Source organism: Pseudoliparis swirei, chromosome 19 (assembly GCF_029220125.1).
Source record: "Pseudoliparis swirei isolate HS2019 ecotype Mariana Trench chromosome 19, NWPU_hadal_v1, whole genome shotgun sequence".
NCBI lineage: Eukaryota > Metazoa > Chordata > Actinopteri > Perciformes > Liparidae > Pseudoliparis > Pseudoliparis swirei.
This window is the reverse complement of record NC_079406.1, coordinates 24,687,456-24,714,963: the sequence shown is the minus strand read 5'-3', so window position 1 is coordinate 24,714,963 and position 27,508 is coordinate 24,687,456. Positions and strand designations below refer to the sequence as shown.

General features: G+C 41.8%; 1 protein-coding gene across 9 annotated transcripts in view; it reads right to left on the bottom strand.

The window, feature by feature from the left end:
- Nucleotides 1–27,508, bottom strand: part of ldb2a (LIM domain binding 2a) — a 99,906-nt gene that overhangs the window by 14,915 nt on the left and 57,483 nt on the right. For 8 of the 9 annotated variants that reach the window (XM_056439761.1, XM_056439764.1, XM_056439766.1 and 5 more), the window contains exons 3-5: nt 23,973–24,145; nt 11,743–11,865; nt 6,259–6,342 (exon numbers count right to left, since the gene is read on the bottom strand). In XM_056439761.1, coding sequence (XP_056295736.1) covers nt 6,259–6,342; nt 11,743–11,865; nt 23,973–24,145 — 380 coding nt within the window. The remainder of the gene's footprint in view (nt 1–6,258; nt 6,343–11,742; nt 11,866–23,972; nt 24,146–27,508) is intronic. The other variant, XM_056439769.1, reaches the window with a different exon arrangement.

Below are 27,508 nucleotides of genomic sequence, written 5' to 3'. Positions count from 1 at the left end.
TATGTATTTTAGGGCTGTGAAACGATTAAAATTTTTAATCGGGTTAATCACAGGTTTTTGTGGATTAATCATGATTAATCACATATTACCGATGTTCTCGGTATATTTTGTGAGAACATAGAGATTTATGACAAAAGACGGATATATACATTTATACATTCTTCTATACAATGGTGCTGCAACTCAGCAGTTATTTAGCAGTTTTCTTCCATATGGAACATTAATACATCTTCATCCTAAACAGAATGTTTAACCCTCCTGTTACCTTTCGGGTCAATTTGACCCCATTCAATGTTTAATGTCGGTGTTCTTTGGGGTCGATTTGACCCCAGGCTGTTTTTCACTGTGTCAAACATATCAGAAATATCAACTTTTTTATTTATTTAAAGGGCTATTTAGGTAGTCAACAAACAAACATAAAGTACCTCACACTTAAACTTGGGAAGCAATATTAATTCTAATAATTTTCTGGAGGTTTTAATTGCTGGGGTCAAATTGACCCCGAGGGTAAATATGTTAGTAAATGTAAAGGTAACAGGAGGGTTAAACAGAGCATTTTTCTCTTGTTTGTCAACCATTAACTCCACCATGATACAATCTAAAGGTGGACAAATTGACAAGTGACTTTTTTTGCTCGGTCGATGCGCGCGCACGGAGCTCTGTGGCGCGCCAGACGGAGATCGATAAGTGTTAACGCAACGCGAAGAGACAGAAATGACATGCTGCTGTGGAGATACGATCAACAACAGACGTTTAGTTTAATAAAAGAACAAAGACGTGCTATAGAGAACATGCCAGGGGGCGGGCCAATCTTTTAATGTCATGCGATCTACCAACACTACGCGCGATCGACTGGCAGGTCGCGATCGACGTGTTGAGACCCTGATCTACAGGAAGTAAAAGTCGTAACAAGGTTTCCGGAGGTGAACCTGCGGAAGGATCATTACCGATGAAATTGTCACATCCCTTTTATACAAGTATAATGGTTCGTGAAATTCTTATGTGCAAAACACCCGACAGCAGTAGCAGACTAAAAAGAATAAGAATGAGAATAAACTATACAATATCCACACAAAACAATATATATATATAAAACAATGTAATAAAATATACACTTTTTGAGACTATATATATATATATATATATATACAATATATATATATATACACAATGTAATAAAATATACCACCATAGATATTCACAGAATATGTTCGAGGATGCAATGATGTTGAATTTCCAGTCAAGGAAAGGAAATACAGTTGTTGCCTTTTCACACGGTGTGGTGTGGTGGTCCATGTGAGGTCTCCCTCGGAGATGTGCCACGACTTGAAGCTGCTGACTGACCCTACTGCAACTACCGGGGTGGATCGGGGGTGCTCTCTCCTCCTTCCTTCCTGTAGTCCACAGTCCCTTGGTCCCTTCTTGGCTTGACGACGGGACTGTTCTGTTCTCCTGGCACCCAGTGATCCCTCCCAACCCCTAGGCTGTGTCTCGTCCGTTGCCGGTGATCAGCCCCACACACTGTTGTGTCGCCAGCAAACTTGATGATGGCGTTGGAGCTGGCATGGCCGCAGGTCGTGTGGTACAGGGAGTAGAGGAGAGAGCTCAACACGCGTCCCAGAGGGGCTCCGTTGAGGGTCAGCGAGCGGCTCTGGTGGTAGTCCTCACTACCTGGCCACCTGCGGGCCCTGAAGTCCATCCAGCTGCTGCACATGGTAGTGCAGGCTGAACCTCTGAGCTTGGCTGTAGTCTTGGCTTATGCGAATACACACAACAGTTCGCTCTGTAGTCCACAACCAGCATTCGCACACACACAGTCCTCCCTCCAGTCCGCCGAGGAGATGGAGGACGGAGGTCGGTCTCTTTTGTTTGTATTCCGCCATATCGAGTCAGCGTGTGCATACGCGTGCAGTGCAGCGCGCGAACCGCCATTTATTTACGGTTTCTGTTGGGATAAATCCGAACCGACTTGGTAGGAACAACGTCATCTTCCCAGTCAACACAAAATAAAGCATAGCACTCGATTGGTCCCGACGAGCCGACAACCACACAGCGCACGTTGCTTGCTGTTGTGCCTGTGGCTTCTGCCTGTAGGCGGGGAGTGCGATGGAGCGGTGGTCCATTTGTCAGGGTGGGCGGAGGGGAGGTGTATCCATCCGAAGGGAGGTAGCAGGTCAGAGTCCGCCCCCCGCCCTCGTGTTTGTGTTTTTATGGCAGAAGAACTTTCTCTTTTCAGGTTCGCTTGTTGAAGTCCCCGCCACAATGAAAGCAGCCTCTGCCGACTCCCCTGCTCGCTGATCGCCCCAGAGTTCCTTTCCCTATGTCCGTGTTAGCTTAGCTGCCACGCAGCACACAGCACTGCTGTAAACTCATGGTAAGCCTCCGCTGGTAGCCAGACCATGACATATAGGTAGCAGGGTCCGAACAGAAGAACTTGAGAGTAGTGTACATGACTTTGTTGCACCAAGATCTGTTTATCTGTTTATCACCCCCCACCTCCCTCACGATCTTTAGAGAGAGAGAGTCTGTCAGCGCGCTGTGGGTGGAAAAAATCCCGCCGCCGCTGGCTGTGAGTCGGTCCTCCTCGACACATCCATCTCCCGTAAGGCAGATGGTTGTCCTTAGTCCGGTGGAATTGAATACGAGCCTGAGCTCGTGACAGCTATTGTCCAAAGACTGTACATCTGGTGGGTGGTGGGTGGGGGGGCGTATTGGCTCGACGCCCTACCAGCTCGCAGCTCTCCTCCGTCGGGCGACGCCGCTGGTATGTCGCACCTAAAAAAAAATGATAGTTCCGAGTTCCTTCCGGTTCCTGGCGGGCGGAGAAGTAAGAAGAAAAAAACTCTGCAGTAGGCGCGCAAATCCAATCTTCCTCCAGTGCATCTGTCGTGTCGCTAATTAACTGGCTAACGGCGTTTGCAAAAAAAAATAATAAGAAGAGAATAATAAAAAAAAAAACTAAAAAAAAATCGGACGCGAACACAGCCGCCATCACGTACGGCGCCATATCAACAGACCGTCTGCATGAGAGCGGACAGAGTTCAGATTGAAGTGGTGTATTGGAAGCTCATTTTGCAAGTGACTTTTTTTTCGTCCCGACGACCAACAACAGACGGATTGGAAGCTCATTCTGCGCATGCGTTAAATGCGTAAAAAAACAAAAACTAGTTCAACCTGTAATTGAATTAACTGAGTTAACGCGTTATTTTTCACAGCACTGATGTATTTATATATATACATATATATGTATATATATATATATTACCCACGACTACGGCGTTCCGAGGCTTTCACCTGACAACACCGGGAATCCAAGCGGACATGTTTTTTAATTTTTTTTTATCGTGACGGGTATTCAAACTCGGGGTGTTCACCAGTCCCCGGGATTCAAACCGGCGGATTCTAACAACCTGCTTGCTCCAAATCACCCCGACATGAACACAGTAGTGTCAGCCCCCCCGCCTCCCGCGTTCGGACGGCGGTGTTTTCTTGTTGCCGTGCGGCTGGAGGTAAAGTGAACGTCCCTGTGGCCGACTAATCCCACGTCCTCCTCGGATAGTTCCCTCCTGACACGGTAATATCCCTCCAGCAGCCCGGCTCTCAGCCGGAAAACAAGGGGCTGTTTTTCAGGCTGAATAGTAGGAAGCCGGCAGCTCGGACACACAGAAAGGCTTAAATACTCCAAATGAAAAAAGAGAGATTGTGTTTGTGTGTGTGTGTGTGAGAGTGAGAGAAAGGCCGGTTGTAACCCCTGGAAGCCAGGAAACAGTCTCTGATAAACGCTTGGGAACATTATTATTGCCGGATTAATGTGAGGAAAGAGTGTATTTTACTTTGACATCCTCGGACAACAGCGGGGGGGAGAAAAAAGAAAATAATTTTGCGACGTGATGAACAACGGTTGGTTTCAAAGGGGGGGGGGGGAGTCTTGAAGCCGTTGTGGGTTTCCGCGGCGACAGACGGACAAGATCCTTCATCCGGAGTCCCCGACGAGGTCTGCAGACTACGAAAAAACATCCGCGCCCGATCCCACACGTCTTCACTACCTCCCCTCTAGTGATCCGAGAGCTACAACGACAACACATAGCCCCCCCTCTTCTGGATCGTGGACCATGCCGAGGAGTCATATTCATTCAATGTGTTTATGTAACTGTGTGATGATTCCTTCTGGTCACATGACGTCTGGTCTTCTGTCCGTCCTGGAGAGGGATCCTCCTCTGTTGCTCTCCTGAAGGTTTCTTCACTTTTTTTCCCCCGTGAAAGTTTTTTTCTCTATTTTTTTGGGAGTTTTTTTGGGATCCGATGTGAGGTCAAAGGTCAGGGATGTCGTATGTGTACAGATTGTAAAGCCCGCTGAGGCAAATTCGTAATTTGTGATATTGGGATATACAAAATAAACTGACTTAAATTGAATAGCACAGGCAGGTAGAGACAACCCCCACCCCCCCTCAACCGATGTCCCGTGCTCTCATTGGCTGAAGCTCGCCAACAGACCGCATTGAGCGTGCTAGATATCGTGAATCAGTCAGCGGGGGTCGGGCGCCCTCGCGGGTTTGACTCCCGTCTGGTTGCTTTTAATCTGGGAACAATTTGGGCGTGAACTCGGGATTATGGAATTTGTGAGAATATTACTTCTCACTTTTCCGTGATCTCGTCTTGGATCTCGTGACAAGTTGCTTCAAAATAGTACCCAAGTGAAACGGTGTAATAACAAGTGAGAGGCCGCAAGTGGATATTGATTTGTTTTAAGGGTCAGAAAAAGCCCCAAACAGGTTGGGACCCACTGCTCTATCGTACAATGACGTCACCGTTAAACACTGAATCCGTAACTGAGCCCTGATCCTTATTGACGCTGCGGAAAACTCACATGCTTTTAAAGATATACATGAAATGAACTAAACAGCGTTGCTTTTAAACGACTAGAAAGATAATATTTGGAGTTTATGGTGTTTTCAATATGACTGAAAGCAAAGAAAAGGTTAAATCCTACTTTAAGATGAATATTTTCCTGCAGTATTTAAAATAAAAAACACACTGCGATCTGGGAAAGTCCAAATTCAGCAGACGGGCGCGAGAAATGTATGTGAAATATTTCATATATTTCATATTTTTCACGAAGCTGAGTGTATTTAGATCGAAAAAACGTCCATAAAACGCACGACCCTCGTTTCAACGCTTCGTGTTTTTTTGCACTAACCATCAGCCAAATAAAGAATGATATAAATAAAGAGGCCACATCTTTTAGCGTGTAATTACAGATACTTGAATTATGTACCCCCCCCCCCGCCCCCCTTCAGCCCCTCTTACAGTTGCTTTCTGTATAGAAAATCATTGTTATAGGAAAACAAAAAAAGCAGCCGCCGCGCTTCCTCTCCGCCTCTTTTCTTCGCGCGGTTAATAGAGGCAGCGGAGGTGCCGGCGCCTGATTCGCGTTTCGCCGTTTCACAATTACGAGTCTCAACAGGGAGCGTTCATTAATGTTATGCAAATTTTCCGGTATCCAATTAATTCTTCCCTTCTCACTCCGCGCTCGCTCTTGTTCTCCCGTTTTGGAAATCGGAGCCGTCAGTCAACTCCGGCGTCGAGAAGCAACAAACCAAAAATAAAAAGAAGAAGAAGAAGAAGAAAAAAAAAGATGTGAAATAAACGCTGATGTAGTCAGCCGGCTCACGCTTCCTATTTTCCGTAAATTGCATCAGGTGGAAGAAGCGTGGATATATACAGCGAGTAAAGAAGAAATAAGTGCTTATATTTTTACAATTTTTTTTTAATGCCATGCACTTTTGGGGAATTATACACATAAAACGTGTTCGGCACATAAACAACAACATAAGCTTTGAAATCCAGAAAAATATTAACATTTTGCAGTCACGATATGACCTTAAATAAACTAAAGAAATAATAAGGGAATGTAAAAGCACATCTTATTCAAACACTGAATGAACCTGCAATTTAGAGCCACATTTGAAGTATTTTATTACAGATTTACTGCAGCGCAGGTGATGTCATCGCGACGCATTAGATATGACAAAGCATGAGTATTCGACACATCAGGATAAGAGAGTAAGTTTATAAAGTGTGAGCGCCGTGAATAACTTCATGAAAAAAGAAAAAAATGTAGGTGAATTGTTCCCCTGTGTGCATTAAAGTGAGAGGAGATGAGAAGAAAAAACAAAAGCAGAATGACAATCATTGACATTGTCAGACACACACACACACACACACACACACACACACACACACACAGAGAGTCCTTACCCTGAGGTAGTTGAGGGTGAAGTTGGTCAAACCCATGCGAGTGATGTTTTTAGACAGTTGTTCCAGCACCTGAGGGTCTTGTGCCTGAAGTCGGGGAGAATAAAAAAAAAAATAATAATAAAAGAATAGAGAAAAATAAGCCAAATATTTGTTATTTTTTTGGTTGTGTTTGCGTTAGACTGACAAATAGCAAATAAACTAAACTAATTCTATACAGGCAATTAGGCTAATTAGGCATTCATCAGATAATGCACGTTCTGCGCGTTGGCCACCTCGGAGCCACGCGGTGACGGCGTTACCGCGGCGACGGGAAGCGTTCCCGGCCTCCGCCTCACACCGTCGACCAACTGAGAGGATAATTAATCAATATTATTGTTTCTGTCTCTCCTTTAAATTCAATTTTCAATTCTGTATCTTCACTGGATTTGATTATGTTCCCTGGTGTGTATGTGTGTGTATTTATGTGTGTGTGTACGTGTGTACGTATGCATGTGTGTATGTGTGTATGTCTGTATTGATGTGCGTTTTTATGTATGCATGTGTGTATGTGGGTATTTGTATGTATGCATACCTGTATATATATATATATATATATATATGTGTGTAAGTGTGTATCTATGTGTGTATGTATGTATGTGTATATTTGGGTATGTGTATATGTCTGTGTGTATGTATGTATGTATGTATGTGTGTATGTGTGTACGTGTGTATGTGTATATTTGGGTATGTACAGTATGTGTGTCTGTATGTATGTATGTGTTTATGTGGATGTCTGTGTGTATGTGTGTAGTTATGTGTGTATGTATGTGTGTATGTATGTGTGTATATGTATGTGTATGTACTGTATGTGTGTGTGTATGTATGTATATGTATGTGTGTATATATGTGTATATATATATATATGTATGTGTGTATGTATGTGTGTATATGTGTATGTATGTGTGTATATGTATGTATGTGTGTATGTGTGTATGTATGTATGTGTGTATGTGGATGTCTGTGTGTATGTATGTGTGTATGCATGTGTGTAGTTATGTGTGTATGTATGTGTATGTATGTATGTGTGTATATGTGTGTGTATGTACTGTATGTGTGTATGCGTGTATGTACTGTGTGTATGTGTGTATGTGGATGTCTGTGTGTATGTGGATGTCTGTGTGTATGCGTGTGTGTATTTCTGTGTGTATGTGTGTGTGTATGTGTCTGTGTATGTAAAATCAAAGTAATTGTTTGTTTTGTTCACAGAACACACACTGATTGTAAGACAGAACGACATGAGAACCTAAAGTGTGTAGCAGCAGAATAAGGAAGACGTCTTAAATAAGAACAACGCTCCAACACGTCGATCACAGAGCGACGTCCCATTGACAAAACCCCAAACTCTCTCTGAGCTCGTCTATCTGCCCTCGACCAGCAAACCATCAGAACAGAGCGAAGCAGACGGAGGGAGGAGCAGCCGGCGCTCACCGCCTCATGAAAGATGCATCATTCTATCTCGGTGAGGAGAAAGTTAAGAGGGAAGAGGGGGGGGGGGGGGAGAGAGTTCCTCCGTCAGCAGGAGGAGGAGAAGAGAGAGAGAGAGAGACGGAGGGATGGAATCAGCGTGACTCTGAGTTCCCTCGTCAAGCGAGTCTCACAGCGAGTCGTCGTGGAGCGACTCGGGGGAGCGACGAGACACCCCAGAGGTCGAGAGGTCAAAGGTCAAGAGGTTTAAAGGTCAAGAGGTCAAAGGTCAAGAGGTCAAATGCAGACAAACCAGGGTTCTAGAGGCCGAATAAGATGGTGACGTGGAGGAGCTCAGTGGAGACATGAGAGTACTTCTCCTGATGTACTTCTACTCCTGAAGTACTTCTACTCCTAATGTACTTCTACTCCTGATGTACTTCTACTCCTGATGTACTTCTACTCCTAAAGTATCTCTACTCCTGAAGTACTTCTACTCCTAAAGTACTTCTACTCCTGAAGTACTTCTACTCCTAAAGTACTTCTACTCCTAAAGTATCTCTACTCCTGAAGTACTTCTACTCCTAAAGTATCTCTACTCCTGAAGTACTTCTACTCCTAAAGTATCTCTACTCCTGAAGTACTTCTACTCCTAAAGTACTTCTACTCCTGAAGTATCTCTACTCCTGAAGTACTTCTACTCCTAAAGTATCTCTACTCCTGAAGTACTTCTACTCCTAAAGTACTTATACTCCTGATGTACTTCTACTCCTAAAGTATCTCTACTCCTGAAGTACTTCTACTCCTAAAGTACTTCTACTCCTGATGTACTTCTACTCCTAAAGTATCTCTACTCCTGAAGTACTTCTACTCCTAAAGTACTTCTACTCCTGAAGTACTTCTACTCCTAAAGTACTTCTACTCCTGAAGTATCTCTACTCCTGAAGTACTTCTACTCCTGATGTACTTCTACTCCTAAAGTACTTCTACTCCTGAAGTATCTCTACTCCTGAAGTACTTCTACTCCTGAAGTACTTCTACTCCTAAAGTACTTCTACTCCTGAAGTACTTCTACTCCTGAAGTACTTCTACTCCTGATGTACTTCTACTCCTGATGTATTTCTCTTTTTTAGTCATCCTAAATTTAAATTAAAGTACACAACTTCATATTGTGTAGTTAAACTTTGCTCTTGCTTCATCCAATAAAATGCTGCTACCACATTAATGCAGAATTAACCAAATAATATATATATATCTATTTATTTACTACGACATATAATACTGTTACATTGATATTTACTCCAAACAGGTTTAATATGTATAAACCATAAGGGTATAGTGTACAAGTATTTTATTATATTTACTGTTATTTGTACTATCTGTAATAACAGTTTTAATCTCTGCTGCTCCACCTTGTGTGTGTGTGTGTGTGTGTGTGTGTGTGTGTGTGTGTGTGTGTGTGTGTGTGTGTGAGCGTCTGCAGACGGGGAGTGTGGGACGGAGGTGGGTGGAGCAGATGTTTGGCGAGTGTACTCTTGCAGGGTGTGTACTTCTTTTATTGCCGTTGTGTATTTACACAAACAAAACAAAGATATTAACCCTTTGGCTGCCCCGCTCGGACTGCACTTGAGTCGACCTCGGAGCTACTTCATTCCACTACTTAACTTGCGTTGCTCCTTTACACTTTCACATTTATTTCACCGCTAAAATAAAAAATAAGATTTAAAAAAACATGGTAAAAAATACAAAGCAAAGTTATACTGTCAGTACATTTTGTGAAATGGAGGAATCAGAAAGAAAGTCTTCCATTGACATTTTTATTTCTGACAGTTTAGTTCCAGCCTCTAGTGGCCGCTACAGGAAGTGCAGCCACAGACTTCATCTCGTCCTCTGAAGTACTTCCTGTTCATCGCTTGTTTCTCAGTCATGGGTCCAGTTTAAATTGACTTAAAAGATGCAAAATTATTCCTCCATATGTAGGTTTGACGCTGAATTTATCCTAAAGCTTGTGTTATTCTACTTTAGATGTATAAAGTGTCTGATATTAATTCCATTTTGAGCACACAAACACACACACACACACACACACACACCTCCAGCCAAGAGCCCACTGACATCAAACCGGCTGCTTCTTTATGAACTTCTGAAGACTGAAATTAGAAACTTAAACTTTCTTTTCTAAACATTTCACAGAGGGAAAATTCATATGAAGATTGCCCCCCCCCCCCCCCCTCCCTCTCAATACACACCTTCACGTCAACGGGGGTAAGTGGAAAATACTTCTCGTTTTAGTCATAGAGAAAGTGTGTTGCTGGAAAGGGTAAAGCCATAAGGGGGGGGGGGGGGGCACTTTGTTACCAAATCCCTTTTAAACAGGGATTACGCAACATCTGTCTTTTGAGAGTCCTCCTGGCTTTTGTCTTTTTCTGCTAATCTCCCCTCCGGTCTTCTCCTCCCAGACGTGACGTGAAGGGAGGCGTCACGGCCGCCGAGACGTTTACGACATTCCCTCCGAGTGGAATCTCCTCATGAATGTTCTCGTCTAATTTCCTGACGAGGCGGCGAAGTCCGACTTTAATAACAAAGAGCGGCCGGCTGGATATATATTCGTTTCAGTTGAAAGCTAAAAAAAAAATCTTTTTTAAAACGGCAAGAGAGAGATGAGGAGACTCGGCCGGTCCAATTATTGCGGTTGTACAAGATTTCTCTTTGTCCCGTTTTTGGAGAAAAGAAATAATAGAGCGTCTTATGATATGAGAATAATCCCCCTCCCCCCCAAAGAAAAGTCTGCTCATTCAAATTAGTTTAAAGTTGAGCAAAGTCACTTCATCTTCTTTGAGAGGTTAGAGACGACGATGCAGCGGGAGAAAAATATTGCAAATATCTCAATCGAGCACTTTTCATTTTATCTTTATGTATTTAAATAAACGTGCTGACGAATATTGACCCGGAAAGAATGTACGCGCGCAGGTGCCAGTTTATTAGGTACACCTGGAACACCGTGAGGATTACGATGCTCAGTTCTGTGGCGCTGTTAGATTGCGTCGTGTTATGTATTTGATGAGAATGGAGTGGACAAAAATAAGAGCAACACCGGTCACTATGTTTAATTTCCTTCCTTTAGATCTATTTATACACTACCGTTCTAAAGTTTGGGATCACCCAGACAATTTCGTGTCTTCCATGAAAAATCACACTTTTATTTATCAAATGAATATAAAATATAGTCAAGACATTGACAAGGTTAGAAATAATGATTAATATTTGAAATATTAATTTTGTTCTTCAAACTTCAAGCTCAAAGGAAGTCCAGTTGTATAGCTTATATCACCAGCATAACTGTTTTCAGCTGTGCTAACATAATTGCACGGGTTTTCTAATCAGACATTAGTCTTCTAAGGCGATTAGCAAACACAATGTACCATTAGAACACTGGAGTGATAGTTGATGGAAATGGGCCTCTATACACCTATGGAGATATTTCATTAGAAACCAGACGTTTCCACCTAGAATAGTCATTTACCACATTAACAATGTATAGTGTGTATTTCTGATTAATTTAATGTTATCTTTATTGAAAAAACAGTGCTTTTCTTTGAAAAATAAAGTCATTTCTAAGTGATCCCAAACTTTTGAACGGTAGTGTATACAATTTACATTCCCCCCCCCGAATCATTTGAAGACAGGGCGCCAGCTTCACTCCACGGCTCCAGTGACTAAAATGTGTGTTACACTTAGTGGAATTAAGCAGATTATTCATTCGACCTTGTTATTTTTTTTCTTCCCTTCTTCTTTTCCTCCCTCCCTTTTTTTAGACAAGGGCCATTTTTTTCTTCTTCTTTCTTATCCTCCGTGGCCTTTGATGTCTGCAAATAAATTGGTTCTCCAAAAAAAAAAAAATCCTTCCAAACTGCTTTGTTGGCGTTTAAATGTCCTTCTATATGCTCATGAGTGGCAAAAAAAAGGTAGAGTGCAGAGCCTCTTTTATTTTAGGATTACATATAAATAAGGAGGTGAAGGGGGGTGGGGGGTCACACTCACGTGCATGGCCAGGATGCTGCGGGGGATGAGCTCTCGGTACTGCCGGATGGTAAAGTGCCACGACTTGATCCTCATCAGATCATCAAAGGCAAACTCCAGTATCAAGCGGCCCTCCGTACACACCTGGGCGAGAGAGCAGAGGGTTAGTGCTGCTCCGTGTTCACCGTCAGCATCGCACCTGGAGGCGTCTTCAACCTGGACGGACGTCAGCGCATTTTAAAAGGATAAACAACAACAACAACAGCAGCAAAAAGAAAATCAGTCATTATTTGGCAGTTTTGTAACTTCATAAAAAAAATTGGGTTTTTTCTCCAAAAGAACGGCGGTTGGGTTTTTAGTCGTCTTTTTTGGGCATTTGTTGAAGGACTCTAGTGGGAAGGAGCAGCGAGCTCGTTGCTCTCCATATTTACTGAGCTTCTTCCCCTCTTTCAGAGCGTCTGTCCGTCCTCAGGCCTCTCGGCCAGACGGCTGGTTCTCAAAAAAATGTGAAAATAAATGTAATCTGGAGAGGGGTGTGTGTTTACACCAGAGACAAAAGAACTTCAGGTCAGAGAGAGGCACCAATTAGGAGGAGAGAGAGAGCGAGAGCGGGAGAGCGAGAGAGAGAGAGAGAGATGGGAGGAAAAAAAATATATCGTTTTTTCTTTGCCCCTTTAGCTGAATTCAGCGCTTGCGCTTCTCCCATATTTCGTTGCTGTGACAACGAGGGAGAGAGAGGAGAGAGACAGACAGAGAGGAGGAGGAGGAAGGGGGGGTGGAGAGAGAAAAAAAAATCAGCTGATTAGTTGGCATGGCAACGGCAAAGATGTAATCCCACCAGACACACTCTAATCAATGCCCCCAGCGCAGATGGTCTCCTGAGGATCAGCAAGAAAGAGGCTAGCGGCCATATTGCCCCCCCCCCCCCCACACACACACACACATCCCCCCCCCCCCCCACCTTACTACCTTGCAGGTCACGTGCTTCACCGCTAAATCCAATACACATGCATTCACACATGCACACGCACACACACATGCATTCACACATGCACACACACACATATACTCACAGATACACACAGAAAGACACAAATAGACACACACACTCACAGAGACACATAGACTCACATACACAAACAGTCACACACATACGCACTCAAACACACACACTGCAGACACACACACACAAACAGACACACACACAGACACAAACAGACACACACACACAGACACAAACAGACACATACACACATACACAACAAACAGAAACATAAGCACATACACACACTGACAGACACACACACTCATAGACAGAGCCACACACACACAGACACAAACAGACACATACACACATACACACACAAAAAGACACACACATACACACACAGACACAAACAGACACATACACAGACACAAACAGACACACACACGCATACACACACACATGCACACACACACATGAACACACACATGCATTCACACATGCACACACACACACATATACTCACAGATACACACAGAAAGACACAAATAGACACACACACACTCACAGACAGAGACACATAGACTCACACACACAAACAGACACATAAACACATACGCACACACAGACACAAACAGACACACACACACGCATACACACACACACACAAACAGACACATAAGCACACACACACACACTGACAGACACACACACTCACAGACAGAGCCACACATACACACAAAAAGACACACACATACGCAAACACACACTGACAGACACACACACACACACTGACACACACAGAACTCCCCCCCCCCCACCACACACACACACACGTATCAATAGAAGCTCGACTGGCCCAAAGCGAGAGCGTCCTCTGGACGGCGATGTGTGGACGATGTGTAACGTTCACACTCTTTGTGCGTTTCCAGAGTTTTTGAACGGACACGACGTCACGACATCACCACGTCACCACGTCACCACGTCACCACGTCACCACGTCACGACGTCACCACGTCACCACGTCACGACGTCACCACGTCACCACGTCACCACGTCACGACATCACCACGTCACCACGTCACGACATCACCACGCCACGACATCACCACGTCACGACATCACCACATCACCACGTCACCACGTCACCACGTCACGACGTCACCACGTCACCACGTCACCACGTCACGACGTCACCACGTCACCACGTCACGACATCACCACATCACCACGTCACCACGTCACGACGTCACCACGTCACCACGTCACGACATCACCACGCCACGACATCACCACGTCACGACATCACCACGTCACCACGTCACCACGTCACCACGTCACGACGTCACCACGTCACCACGTCACCACGTCACGACGTCATCACGTCACCACGTCACCACGTCACCACGTCCCCACGGAGAGACTTCTGCTCTCTAATGTGACTCCAGCTGCTAGAAATGTTGATGAGAACAAATGAAGACTGGCAGAAAGTTCTGAAAGACTTGATGATCACAACCGAATCTCTACTACATCTCTATATCAGTGTCATCACCATGGGAACGCTCTATACAAGCGTAATGTTACAGCTTGTATCAATATCTAATAAGAGTCATTCTTATATTGCTTAGAGCATTCGAGTATCGTATGTCTATATAACATTACATACTTAAATATATTATTATATATATATATATATGTATATTAGGGAGTTGCATACTTGGAAATACACAGTGGACTTTTGTAGTGTAGTGACTTTATTTGGGTGGCCAAAGTCCATCATGATATATTTAACAACTGCAGTACACATTTGTGCCACACGGGGGAGCATGAATGTTCGCATTGTTCTCGTAATTTTAGCCTATTTTGATGTAATATGATAAGCTTCTGTTTGTTTTACTCATAAATGGAACGACATATGTTTAACTTCTTCTAAATGTATGTCATTTATCAAACGTGTATATATATATATATATGTATACATATATCTAAGATAATATAAGGGTAGTAAAAATAGTCAGGGTTACTTTGCTCTTATCGAGATTTGTAGATACAAAATAATTTAATTTATATAGTTTATCAGCATCTTTCTGATTAATTTGAGTCCTTATTTAATTGTTATTTATCTGGAACATGTGACTTTCCCCCCAGTGGTGAATGAAGTATTTTTTCTACATCCTGAGAGGAACTTTAAGTTATGATTTCATTTCTTCTCAAAACAGACGAACAGATTTCTTGACATAATTCGATGTTGGTCTTTTTCCTGCAAACACATCTGGGATGTGAGTGGACAATGTGCTCGTCTGAGCCAGATAAGTGTGGATTAGACTAAAGCATGTTTGGAAATAATCCTTGCTGTTTAATGGACACTGAAAATAGACTTTATTTAATGTTTTTTTGTTATTTTACTTGGTCTAACTCCAACTGCAGTTTGTCCCATTGTCGACCTTTAGACCTCATTGTGAAAGCGAGGAAACAAAGAGACTCGTAAGGTCCTCGAAATAAAATTTAAAAAAAGTAAAGCACTGCTCTCAAGTGAAAAACATGAATGTCCAAATATGACTGAAAAGAATAAAAATAAAATTATATCTATATATATGTTTAGAATACAAAAACACAAGAAAATCATATATATATATATATATATATATATTAGGGCTGTGAAACGATTACAATTTTTAATCGGGTTAATCACAGGTTTTTGTGGATTAATCATGATTAATCACATATTACCGATATTCTCGGTATATTTTGTGAGAACATAGAGATTTATGACAAAAGACGGATATATACATTTATACATTCTTCTATACAATGGTGCTGCAACTCAGCAGTTATTTAGAAGTTTTCTTCCATATGGAACATTAATACATCTTCATCCTAAACAGAATGTGTAACCCTCCTGTTACCTTTCGGGTCAATTTGACCCCATTCAATGTTTAATGTCGGTGTTCTTTGGGGTCAATTTGACCCCAGGCTGTTTTTCACTGTGTCAAACATATCAGAAATATCAACTTTTTTATTTATTTAAAGGGCTATTTAGGTAGTCAACAAACAAACATAAAGTACCTCACACTTAAACTTGGGAAACAATATTAATTCTAATAATTTTCTGGAGGTTTTAATTGCTGGGGTCAAATTGACCCCGAGGGTAAAATATGTTAGTAAATGTAAAGGTAACAGGAGGGTTAAACAGAGCATTTGTCTCTTGTTTGTCAACCATTAACTCCACCATGATACAATCTAAAGGTGGACAGATTGACAAGTGACTTTTTTTTTGCTCGGTCCCGATGCGCGCACGGAGCTCTGTGGCGCGCCAGACGGAGATCGATAAGTGTTAACGCAACGCGAAGAGACAGAAATGACATGCTGCTGTGGAGATACGATCAACAACAGACGTTTAGTTTAATAAAAGAACAAAGACGTGCTATAGAGAACATGTCAGGGGCGGGCCAATCTTTTAATGTCATGCGATCTACCAACACTACGCCGCGATCGACTGGCAGGTCGCGATCGACGTGTTGAGACCCTGATCTACAGGAAGTAAAAGTCGTAACAAGGTTTCCGGAGGTGAACCTGCGGAAGGATCATTACCGATGAACAGACCGTCTGCATGAGAGCGGACAGAGTTCAGATTGAAGTGGTGGATTGGAAGCTCATTTTGCAAGTGACTTTTTTTTCGTCCCAACGACCAACAACAGACGGATTGGAAGCTCATTCTGCGCATGCGTTAAATGCGTTAAAAAAAAAAAACTAGTTAAACCTGTAATTGGATTAACTGAGTTAACGCGTTATTTTTCACAGCACTAATATATATACGTATATATATTTATACGTATATATATTAGGGCTTGTCAATCGATTAAAAAAATTAACTAATTAATCGCACATTTTGAAATTCATTAATCGCGATTAATCGCGATTAAACGTTTTTTTTCTTCTTTTTAAAGACAAAACTTCACACAGAGCTGTGTTTTCAAAGAGGCTCCTACCTATAAAGTGCCAGTGAGGTATTTAATATTGTGGGTGATAAATTGTTTCTTCAGTGAAACACCCAGATTAGTAAAAAAAAAAGAAGTATATTGAGACCCCATTGGTCCTGTCATCTTTAACACTGAACACAGCAGAACCAGTGGCCTTGGTAACTGACTGACATTCACATATGTCACGTTAACCCTCTGGAGGCTGGGGGCATGTTCTCCATTTGACAAAAAAATTTTAATTCACCTTTTAAAGGCGTTTGCATATGACACATGTCCACGTGTTCTACATCAAACATTCCAGAACAATCTCCGCTCGATACAATGAGGCTCATTGTCCTCGCGCCGTGTTCTCTGGTTCTCTGACTGACAGGCTGCTAATGAGCCTCACCTGTGAGGTGGGAGGTCCTTGTGATTTACTGAGTGTTCATTGGTTGTTTTTTTCGCAAAATGTTGACAGACAAACGGATTGACAAATCACGTTGAAGGTTTCGTGTGACGAGTTCTTTTCGCGCCGCGTCACCCGACACGTCGCCCCTTCGTTCCTCTGTGTATCAGAGGGGGAGACGGGAGGAAGGAGGAGCAGGAGGAAACCCGACTGATTCATCCATGAGTTAAACTGATTTCTGCTCCTTATTTTCACGGAGAAATAATTGTTTTAAAAACGGAAACAGTGTTAAACCGTACTGCCGCGGTTTGACACTTGGTTTGAGTGTAAAAACTTCAACGAACACCGGAAGTAAACAAAGTTGCGTTAATTGCGTTAAAATATTTTAGTGCGTTAACGCGGCCAAATTAATCGCATAGATTAACGCGTTAACGCTGACAGCCCTAATATATATATATATATATTTATATATATATATATGTTTAGAATATTTACTTAATACTTAATATTTCTATAATTTATATCTATATCGATATACTGTATATATCTATATATATATGTTAAGAATACACATATATATTTTTATAATATATATATATATATATATTAAAGCTCTGACTCCGAAATGGTCCATCCCCCCGTGTTCTCAGCCCGTGTTGAATCATAAGAAGCAACGTTTAAATAAATCCACTCGAACTTAAATTGCTGTTGAGAGGTGGGAAAAAAATAATAAAGTGACGTTTGGTGTTTTTTCTTCTTCTTTTCCTTCTTTGAACTGAAATGCATCACGCTCGTTATGTGTGTTTGGGGGTTTTCACGCCCTTTGGGAAACCTATTAAAAAGACCAAATACTTAAAGGCGCGTACGAGGAAATAAGTATACTTCTTTACATCATTCCTGCAAGTGTACTTTATTTTGGTAGATTTATGGTATTTAGCCACCAGCAGTGGGAAAAAAACGTCCCCGAGTTTTGTTGTTGTTGCAGTGATGCGTTCAGGTGCTGCAGCCTACAGTAAAACAAAGCTGCTGCTATTGATTTGTGTTTCCATCGTGGCCAACTGGGTCTTTATCATTGCCTCTTACCCCCCCCCCCCCCCACGAGCTCTCTGCTTCTCTGTAACCGATAAATAAAATTGGCACACCAGCTATATATATATATCAAATAAAATAAAATAAAAAGGACTCGCCTTCATTGAAAAGTCCAATACAAGTAGAGGAAGTTGCCTTAAAGAGCCAATCACACAAAGATATTTTTTTATTGAGAGAGAATTGGTTAAAATCGTTCTTTTTAGCTGAATATGTTCCCCTTATGATCGCTCAAAGAAAGATATTATAAGGTTTCCATTAAACGGTGGACAGCCCCATTGGTTTAAGAGCAGGGTCATAAATCTTCCACACAACGGGGTCCGGGGCATCTCCGGCTCAACAGAATAACAGCGATTCAAAACTGTACCTCAAACATGACAATCAATTAACAACGGAGGAGCTGAAGGTCATTACATTGATTATTATGAGCACTCGTGACTCCTGATGAATATAAATAAGATCAAAGTTGACTAAATATGCTCAATTATAACAACTGGCTGCTGACAGGCTTTTAAAAAATAAATTATCCTGCACCTCAACACTTTCCTTCTGCAACGGTTAAAAGATTATGGCATTAAATGATATTTATGGTTAATGCACATTCACTCAGACTGAGACCGCAGCTCGTGAGATTAGTTGATTAATCTGATCGGTCACCGGAGCGTCGCCGGCATTTCAATCATAAACGTGACATCTAATGAGCTATTTAAGGAAAGTTCACCGGTTTCTGATTCTTCACATGAATATTTGAAGGTTTTATGGTCGAGTTTCTATGTGATTATGTCAACTTGGGCTCCGGGAAACTGCATTTTTAAAAACTATTTTACAGTTAATAGATGATGAAAATGATCGTTAGTTCATCGATTCGACGTGATAATCTACCTACAGCTGCAGACTTAGATTAACCCCTCGAATGAACTTTTAAAATCAATAAAAATGTTCATCAGAATGATGAATACGGTGTGATTGTGAACAGCAGAATATATAACAACTAATGAGCAGTGTGTATATAATGTATATCTATAATATATGTATAATATATTATATATAATATGTATAATAATATATAATATATTATAATATCATAATATACAATGATAATAATAATATATATAATAATATATAATAATATAATAATATATAATACTAATAATAATATATAATAACATATAATAATATATAATAACATATAATAATATATAATACATGTAATAATATATTATATATTATAATATATAAAAAGACATACTAATATATAATAATATATAATATACTGTATGTAATAAGCTGCATACGGTAATTGCATCAATGGTTTGATTGAGGAACCTCAGGTCTCGACAGAGGGTAAAATGTCCAGAAATCTCAAATTAATCCTTAAAACTATAGTTTATAAACCGACATCCCGTTGTCAGACCAAATAAAACAAATCATAAAAGTTGTCTTTACAAGCTGGGCTGAAGAAGCAGCTGACAACTGGTCATATAAGGAATACACAACAATTCATGTCATATTAAAAACCTGAGATGATAAAACACAAATGTATTCCAATACATGATGAAATGAAGGTGATAAAAACATGATGAAGATGGAGCTCTACTGTACTTAAAGGTGCTCATGTGAACTCTCTTCAGGTCGTGAACGCCTCACATCATAAATAATAATCATAACCTTCACTGTCACGTTGAGGTGAAGTGTTATGTCCTCTTGTTTTATAATATCTATACGTACCTTGAGATTTGGATTGATCAGTATTAAAGTAGGATAACTGCTAACTGGTAGTTTGCTGCAAAGTTAACATTAATATATATAAGACAATTTAGCCTGAAATACTACTATCCGAGGAGTGCACACACACACGCACACACACACACACACACACACACACACACACACGCACATGCACACACACACACGCACACACACACGCACACACACACACACACACGCACACACGCGCACGCGCACAGCTGATAACACATCCACTTGTCAATTTCTCCACTCAGGGAATTAAATTCACTTGATTCGAGATCACTGTGTCACAAACCCCCCCCCCCCCCGCCTAGCATGAAGAAACCCCCCGTGACTGGGCATCGGTAACAAGGGCCGTGCCCCCCGAGTTAACACGCATGCACACACACACACACACACACACACACACACACACTGGCTGAGGGAAAGCAGGGCCTGCTGGGTAGTGAAAAGAGGTGCTGGGGGGGCTTTCGGTTCAAATTGGCACCCTGTGTCACCTTGTCAACACCTTCGCCGGCCTGCAAGACCCCCGCCGCCACCGCCCTACTGACTCCGCCCAGTCGTTAGTGTGCAGCATCCCGCCAGGTGAGGAGGGAGAGAGAGAGAGAGAGAGAGAGAGAGAGAGAGAGAGAGATACTAGGGGCCATGTGTATCTCTCATGGGTGTTGGTTTCCATATATTTGGTTTTCTTTCATTAAAGTTACATCTTCTTTTTAAAAGCTGCACACAATGCATTGTGGGTACTACTTCTGGTTATTACACATTGAGGGTTTCTCTCCTTCACGGGCGGGGCATAGATTTCCTTCAGTGGGTTCCTCAGTGGGTTCCTTCAGTGGGTTCCTCAGTGGGTTCCTCAGTGGGTTCCTCAGTGGGTTCCTCAGTGGGTTCCTCGAGGTAGAGCTGAGGATCTGTTTATTCCATTTTTGTTGTTCTTGCCGTACATTTTTACGGTTTGGAAAACATTCACAGAAACCATAATTCTACACATGTATTTGTTCTTAAATTCATCCAGACAGAGATCATAAGAAACTGAATGATATCTGGTTGAATATGCAGGGAGCGCCGCGGCTCAGATCGGTGGATGATGGCCGACGCTAAGCGCTAAGTGCTAACCGCTAAACTCTAAACTCTAAACACTTTCCGGATCATGAATTCTTCCAGACGCACGGAGCGAAGGAAGGAGAGGTCTCGATGAAGCGCCGCCCTCCATTGAAACTAAACCACCTTGTGCGGCGCCGAAACCACCGAGTCACGGTAATAAAGCCTCACTGCGCAGGTTGCAGATCATTTTACCGTTCATACAAAACATATTTTACCGACGACCTTTTTTCCCCCGTGACCAAGAGGAGACGACGCTAACGCAAAGTACACATGACGAATAAAAAAAAGATAAATGAGATGAAAATGTCCTGAAATAGGTGAGATTTATGACTTAAAAACGATGATAAAAACTAAAATGTAGTTAACCAACGCTAGCTAAAAAGACAGCGAGCTAAAAATAGAACAGAAGGTCAAAGTAGGCTTATATTGAAGCTCGGAAGTTATGACCTCACTTAAATTTGCTACTGAGTCCTATACGTTATGATTCATGATGTCATGATGTCATGATGTCACCTGAACTCCTGCATGTTGGTTACAATGAGTCTTTATTCACGCTCTACTGTTTCCCTCTTGACCTTCACGTCTCTCTCTGTGTGTGATTTGACGATCGACTAAAGTACGATGGTCTCTCTCTTTTTTTTCTGCAATTAACTCACGGCGGGAACGACGGATCAGATTACGAGAAAAGTACGGACGCGAAATTGTGATGAACCGGAGTTATTCCACAAAATATGGCCGCGCCATTAAAAAACCAAATCCAAATTTGACATTTTTGAGAGCGGAGGAGAGAGATCGAGGGAGAGAAAGAGAAAGAGAGAGAGAGAGAGAGAGAGAGAAAAGAGCAAAGAAAGAGACAGATACAGGCAGAGAGAAAGAGAGAGAGAGAGAGTGTGTGGGAGAGCGAGTTGGGAGCTGGGGATGATTTCTCTAGGGATGAAGGATGTGAGTGTGTGTGTGCATGTGTGTGTGTTTAGAGTGTGTGTGGGGGGGTGGGGGTTGGAGGGGGTGGGGGAGAAGAGGAGGGAGTGGGGAGGGGATGAGAGAGAGCGGCGGAATAGAGAGAGCGAGGAGAGACTGAGCGAGCGAGCGAGTCAGGCAGAGGGATGAGAAAGAGAGGGAGGGGGAGGAGGGGTGCGGGGGGAGATGTGGAGGATGAGGATGGTGGGAGGAAGGGGAGGGGGGAGGGGAGGGGGGGAAGCTGATTGAGATTCGGGCCTCCAGAGCTGTAGGCTGCTCGCTGCTCAGGGAGAACGCGCTCGCTTATTGGAATTCTTCTTTTCTGTTTTTCTCCCTCCTTCTTTTTCTAATGAATTAATTCTTCTCATCCAATTTAGGTGAAGATGAAAAGCGAGCGGCGCTGCAAGCATCACATTTAGCTTCTTGTTGACCGGGGCTGTGGGCCCGCTGCGTTTCTTGTTTCTGTGCCGTTAATATCGGACACTTGTAATATATTATGGTTTTTTTCTCTCTCTTTTTTTCTCCTTTTGGGAGTCGTGTTTTACAATAAAACGAACAACGGCAACATAAAAAGGCATTTCCTGTGCATGTTATTCGGGATGTTTCACAACCATTTACTGCTATGATAAGACAAAGAAACCTCCCCCGACACACACACACACACACACACACAACATGAACGAAGGTCCTCCACAACACATTAAACTAACTTTTTGTGTGACCGCGTGTTTCTTAAATGCTGGATGATGCATGTCGGCTGCTTGTTTATAAGTCTCCAAACTCTTTGTGCAGATGTTCGTACACACACACTAATCAGACAAAAGCAGATGAGCTCAGCTTCCGTGCACCTTCCCCCAGGTGTCAGGTTCGGATTATCTCACCCGTGCAATTTGTGTTTCCCCGGTTCCTCCCGAGAACTGGAGCGCGCTCCTCAAAGAGCTCATTCAAGTCGCCTTAGCTTCGCCTTTTTCCCGGAGTTCCCGAGGGGCTTAAGAAATCTGCCGACATCTTTTAACTCCGGTTTACGCCGGTGGGTTTTTTCTCGGAGGGTCCGGCTGGAAAAAGGCCCGAAATGCTGATAAGTCGAGTAGAGAGGAGTAAATATGACGACGCCTGTGACATTTTCTCCCTGCATTGAATCCCAAAGCCCTGATTGGTGCAGATGTGTTGGTCATGGGGGGGGATGGAGGCACACAGGGTGCATGGACGTCTTCTGCATTCAACATGCGGCGGCAGCCGATGTGAAGGCAGTTTATCCCGAAGGATTGGTTCACCGTCTCTCAAACCTGAGACTGACAAACAGCAAACAGTCCGGTTGCTGTGACCCCCCCTCCCCCCCCCACTCTCCCTCCCCCCCCCCCCAATCCAATTTAAAAAGACCTTCGGACTGGAGAGTTCGTCCCCATCACATAGGGAGGCAGCTCTTACCATCACCACCTATATACCTGTTTCAATGTGACCCTGTTCAGTGAGACGTAATGTACAATATTTCAATGCATTGAAACCCAAATTAAAAAACTTGAATTATTTTAAGGAGTCTAATGAGTAGAATTCCTCTCTTTCATCTGGAAAACATTAAATTCCTTAATTATAAAGCAAATATGATTATTTATGGTTTGACCTGACGATTTTAAAAACTTTTGCCACTTTGAATATATTTCAATACCGTTGCGTTTGTACTTTTTTTTACAGTGTAGTATTGCTACTGTTACTGCCCTCTAGAAATCAGGGATACACCTTTAATAAAAAAAGGTGTACAAACTTAGCAGCGAATGTGTTGTTTTTAAAATTCATGCAACGAATAAAAAGATAAATATTTGGTATCAAAACTCTTAAAAAACACTCGGAGGAAATGAAAACCTGGCAGGAATTAAAAAGGGTGCAACCGGATCTGATCTCTAACCAGTTAAACTCCTTCGCCCGGGCCCATGATCCCAGCTCGCTGTTTAATTATTCATGGCGGGAGAAGCTCGGAGGGGTGAGGGGGGTTGGGGGGGGCAGGTGTTACCTTTGTAAACATTGGCTTCCCGTGCTGGGTGACCATGGTGCACTGATCGCAGTCCAGGGTGATGCAGGAGTTGTGGAAGGACTCCTTGGAGTGCTTGAGGATGAAGTGGAGCTCGGTGACCCCGCCCTCGAACACCGTGCTGAAGTAACGGGGGATCAGCGTCCGGCCGATCGCTGCGAGGAGACACAAAGGAGAGCATAGGGATGCTGAATACACGGAGGAGAGCACGGGGATGCCGAATACACGGGGGAGAGCACGGGGATGCCGAATACACGGAGGAGAGCACGGGGATGCCGAATACACGGAGGAGAGCACGGGGATGCTGAATACACGGGGGAGAGCACAGGGATGCTGAATACGGAGGAGAGCACGGGATGCGAATACACGGAGGAGAGCACGGGATGCCGAATACACGGAGGAGAGCACGGGATGCGAATACGGAGGAGAGCACGGGGATGCCGAATACACGGAGGAGAGCACGGGGATGCCGAATACACGGAGGAGAGCACGGGGATGCCGAATACACGGAGGAGAGCACGGGGATGCTGAATACACGGGGGAGAGCACGGGGATGCTGAATACACGGAGGAGAGCACGGGGATGCCGAATACACGGAGGAGAGCACGGGGATGCCGAATACACGGAGGAGAGCACGGGGATGCTGAATACACGGAGGAGAGCACGGGGATGCTGAATACACGGAGGAGAGCACGGGGATGCTGAATACACGGAGGAGAGCACGGGGATGCTGAATACACGGGGGAGAGCACGGGGATGCTGAATACACGGAGGAGAGCACAGAGGCGACAGTATCAGCGTTAGATGCTACAAGCTAAGCTACGTTTGATGCTACACGCTTCGTTCGATGCTATGAGCTAAGTTAGATGCTATGAGCTAAGTTAGATGATATGAGCTAAGTTAGATGCTACTATCTACATTAAATGCTACAAGCTCTGTTACATGCTATGAGTTAGGTTAGATTCTGCATAAGAATAGATTTTCCATAATTCTTCCCCTTCTGATGTGTGTTGTTTTTATTTATTATTGAAATAGTTTTTGTCCAGTAAGCGAGTATATACGATATATATGTTTATATAATGTTTATCTTGTTTATAGAGTACATATATACTTTTTGTTGAGTAAGCGAGTATATACGATATATATGTTTATATAATGTTTATCTTGTTTATACAGTACATATATACTTTTTGTTGAGTAAGCGAGTATATACTATATAAATGTTTATCTTGTTTATACATATGTACTTTTTGTTGAGTAAGCGAGTATATACTATATATATATTTATATAATGTTTATCTTGTTTATACATATGTACTTTTTGTCGAGTAAGCGAGTATATACTATATAAATATTTATATAATGTTTATCTTGTTTATACATATGTACTTTTTCTTGAGTAAGCGAGTATATACTATATAAATATTTATATAATGTTTATCTTGTTTATACATATGTACTTTTTCTTGAGTAAGCGAGTATATACTATATAAATATTTATATAATGTTTATCTTGTTTATACATATGTACTTTTTGTTGAGTAAGCGAGTATATACTATATATATATTTATATGTTTATCTTGTTTATACATATGTACTTTTTCTTGAGTAAGTGAGTATATACTATATAAATATTTATATAATGTTTATCTTGTTTATACATATGTACTTTTTGTTGAGTAAGCGAGTATATACTATATATATATTTATATAATGTTTATCTTGTTTATACATATGTACTTTTTCTTGAGTAAGCGAGTATATACTATATAAATATTTATATAATGTTTATCTTGTTTATACATATATATTTTTGTCCAGTAAGCGAGCATATATTATATTAATGTTTATATAATGTTTATCTTGTTTATACATATATATTTTTGGGCCAGTAAAGTAGGTATATATATAATGTTTATCTTGTTTATACATATATATTATATTAATGTTTATATAATGTTTATCTTGTTTATACATATATATTTTTGGGCCAGTAAAGTAGGTATATACTAAATAAATGTTTATATAATGTTTATCTTGTTTATACATATATATTTTTGGGCCAGTAAAGCGAGTATATACTATATAAACGTGTATATAATCTTTATCTTGCTTATACAAAAATACTTTTTGTGCGATTCTAACGTCCCACGTCCCATTTCTTGTTGTTCAACAAACGTATAAAAGCTAACACACAATTAAATTCCAAGTAATAAAAACTCATGTTGAAAGAGATTTAAAAAAAAAAAAAAAAAAGGGATGCTTGTTTACAACCTGCTTGATAAGGACATCTGCTCGAGACTCATTTAATCAAGATACATATTGTATTGACTGTCAAAAAAAGCTCCTTGGAGGAAGAAACTGATCAGATGTTCCAATGAGCGAAATTGATTCAATATCAGAGGAGGAATATGTTCCGCTCTTCCCGCTAGAGCCTTTTTTTCTATCGTGCAATAAAATCCATCAAGGAAGGCGAGGAGGACTGTCTATTGATTTGACTTTGACCTCTCCACTCATTATGGCCTCTCCTAACGCACTGCCAATGTCGCTTTTTCACAGCGCTCATATTCTTCCGATATGCAGTCTCATTCACAGCCCACAAGCCTTCTAATGGGACGAAACAATACGTAGATAACAATGGGCGCGAATAATTTGAAGCTGTAGTAATCATTAGAAATCTGAATGTGCAACACGTGCGTATCGATTATCAATTTAATGAAGCCCAACATAACAGGACAGATATAGATTTAGAGATATATCGGATTGCCTGAAAACATTTTTTTTAACACAGGCTTCAGTAAAAGCTTCCAAAATCCTTGAGCGTGAGTCAGACTTCTTGACATAAACCTTTAGAAGTTTTATTCGACTCTCTCCAACACGCCTGACGATTAAACCTGTTTTTGAAACAGCTGAATTTGAGTCTCTCGGACTCTCCGTACAACTCTTAGAATATTCCTCAAATGAAGTGAGACTGCACAGGAACGGATTTTTTTTCAAATATTTATCGTAACGATATGATTGCATGACTGAGTTTGGAATTAAGATGAATTATTAAGACTTATGACTTGTGCGGTGCAAACTTTCTTTTTTAAATTTATCTTTTCTTTTTTTAAAAAGACAATACATTGCATGATAACAACGAGAGGAGGAGTCAGGGAGGAAGAACGTGTCTTCGGTGTTTTATAGCACTCAGGCTTTCGTCTGGTTTCCTTTCCTCCGTGTTAGCACGGCTTCAAAGGAGAAGCAGAATATGGATGCACAGAGAGAGGCGTACAGTTATGAGTTACATGATGGATGCTCTGCAATGGCATGCAACATGCATATCCTTAAAATACCTGAATGTATTTTATAGAAATCGTGTCCTAAAAGTCGTGTTTAAAATTTTGATAATGGAAATATTAACTTCGGGATTCTTTTGTCTCAGATTCTAGGGACCTGAGATCCTTCTATCCGACGGACCGCAGCGCAGGAAGTCAAATTATTTGCATATTAAAGCTCCTCTTATCTCATCCGAGTT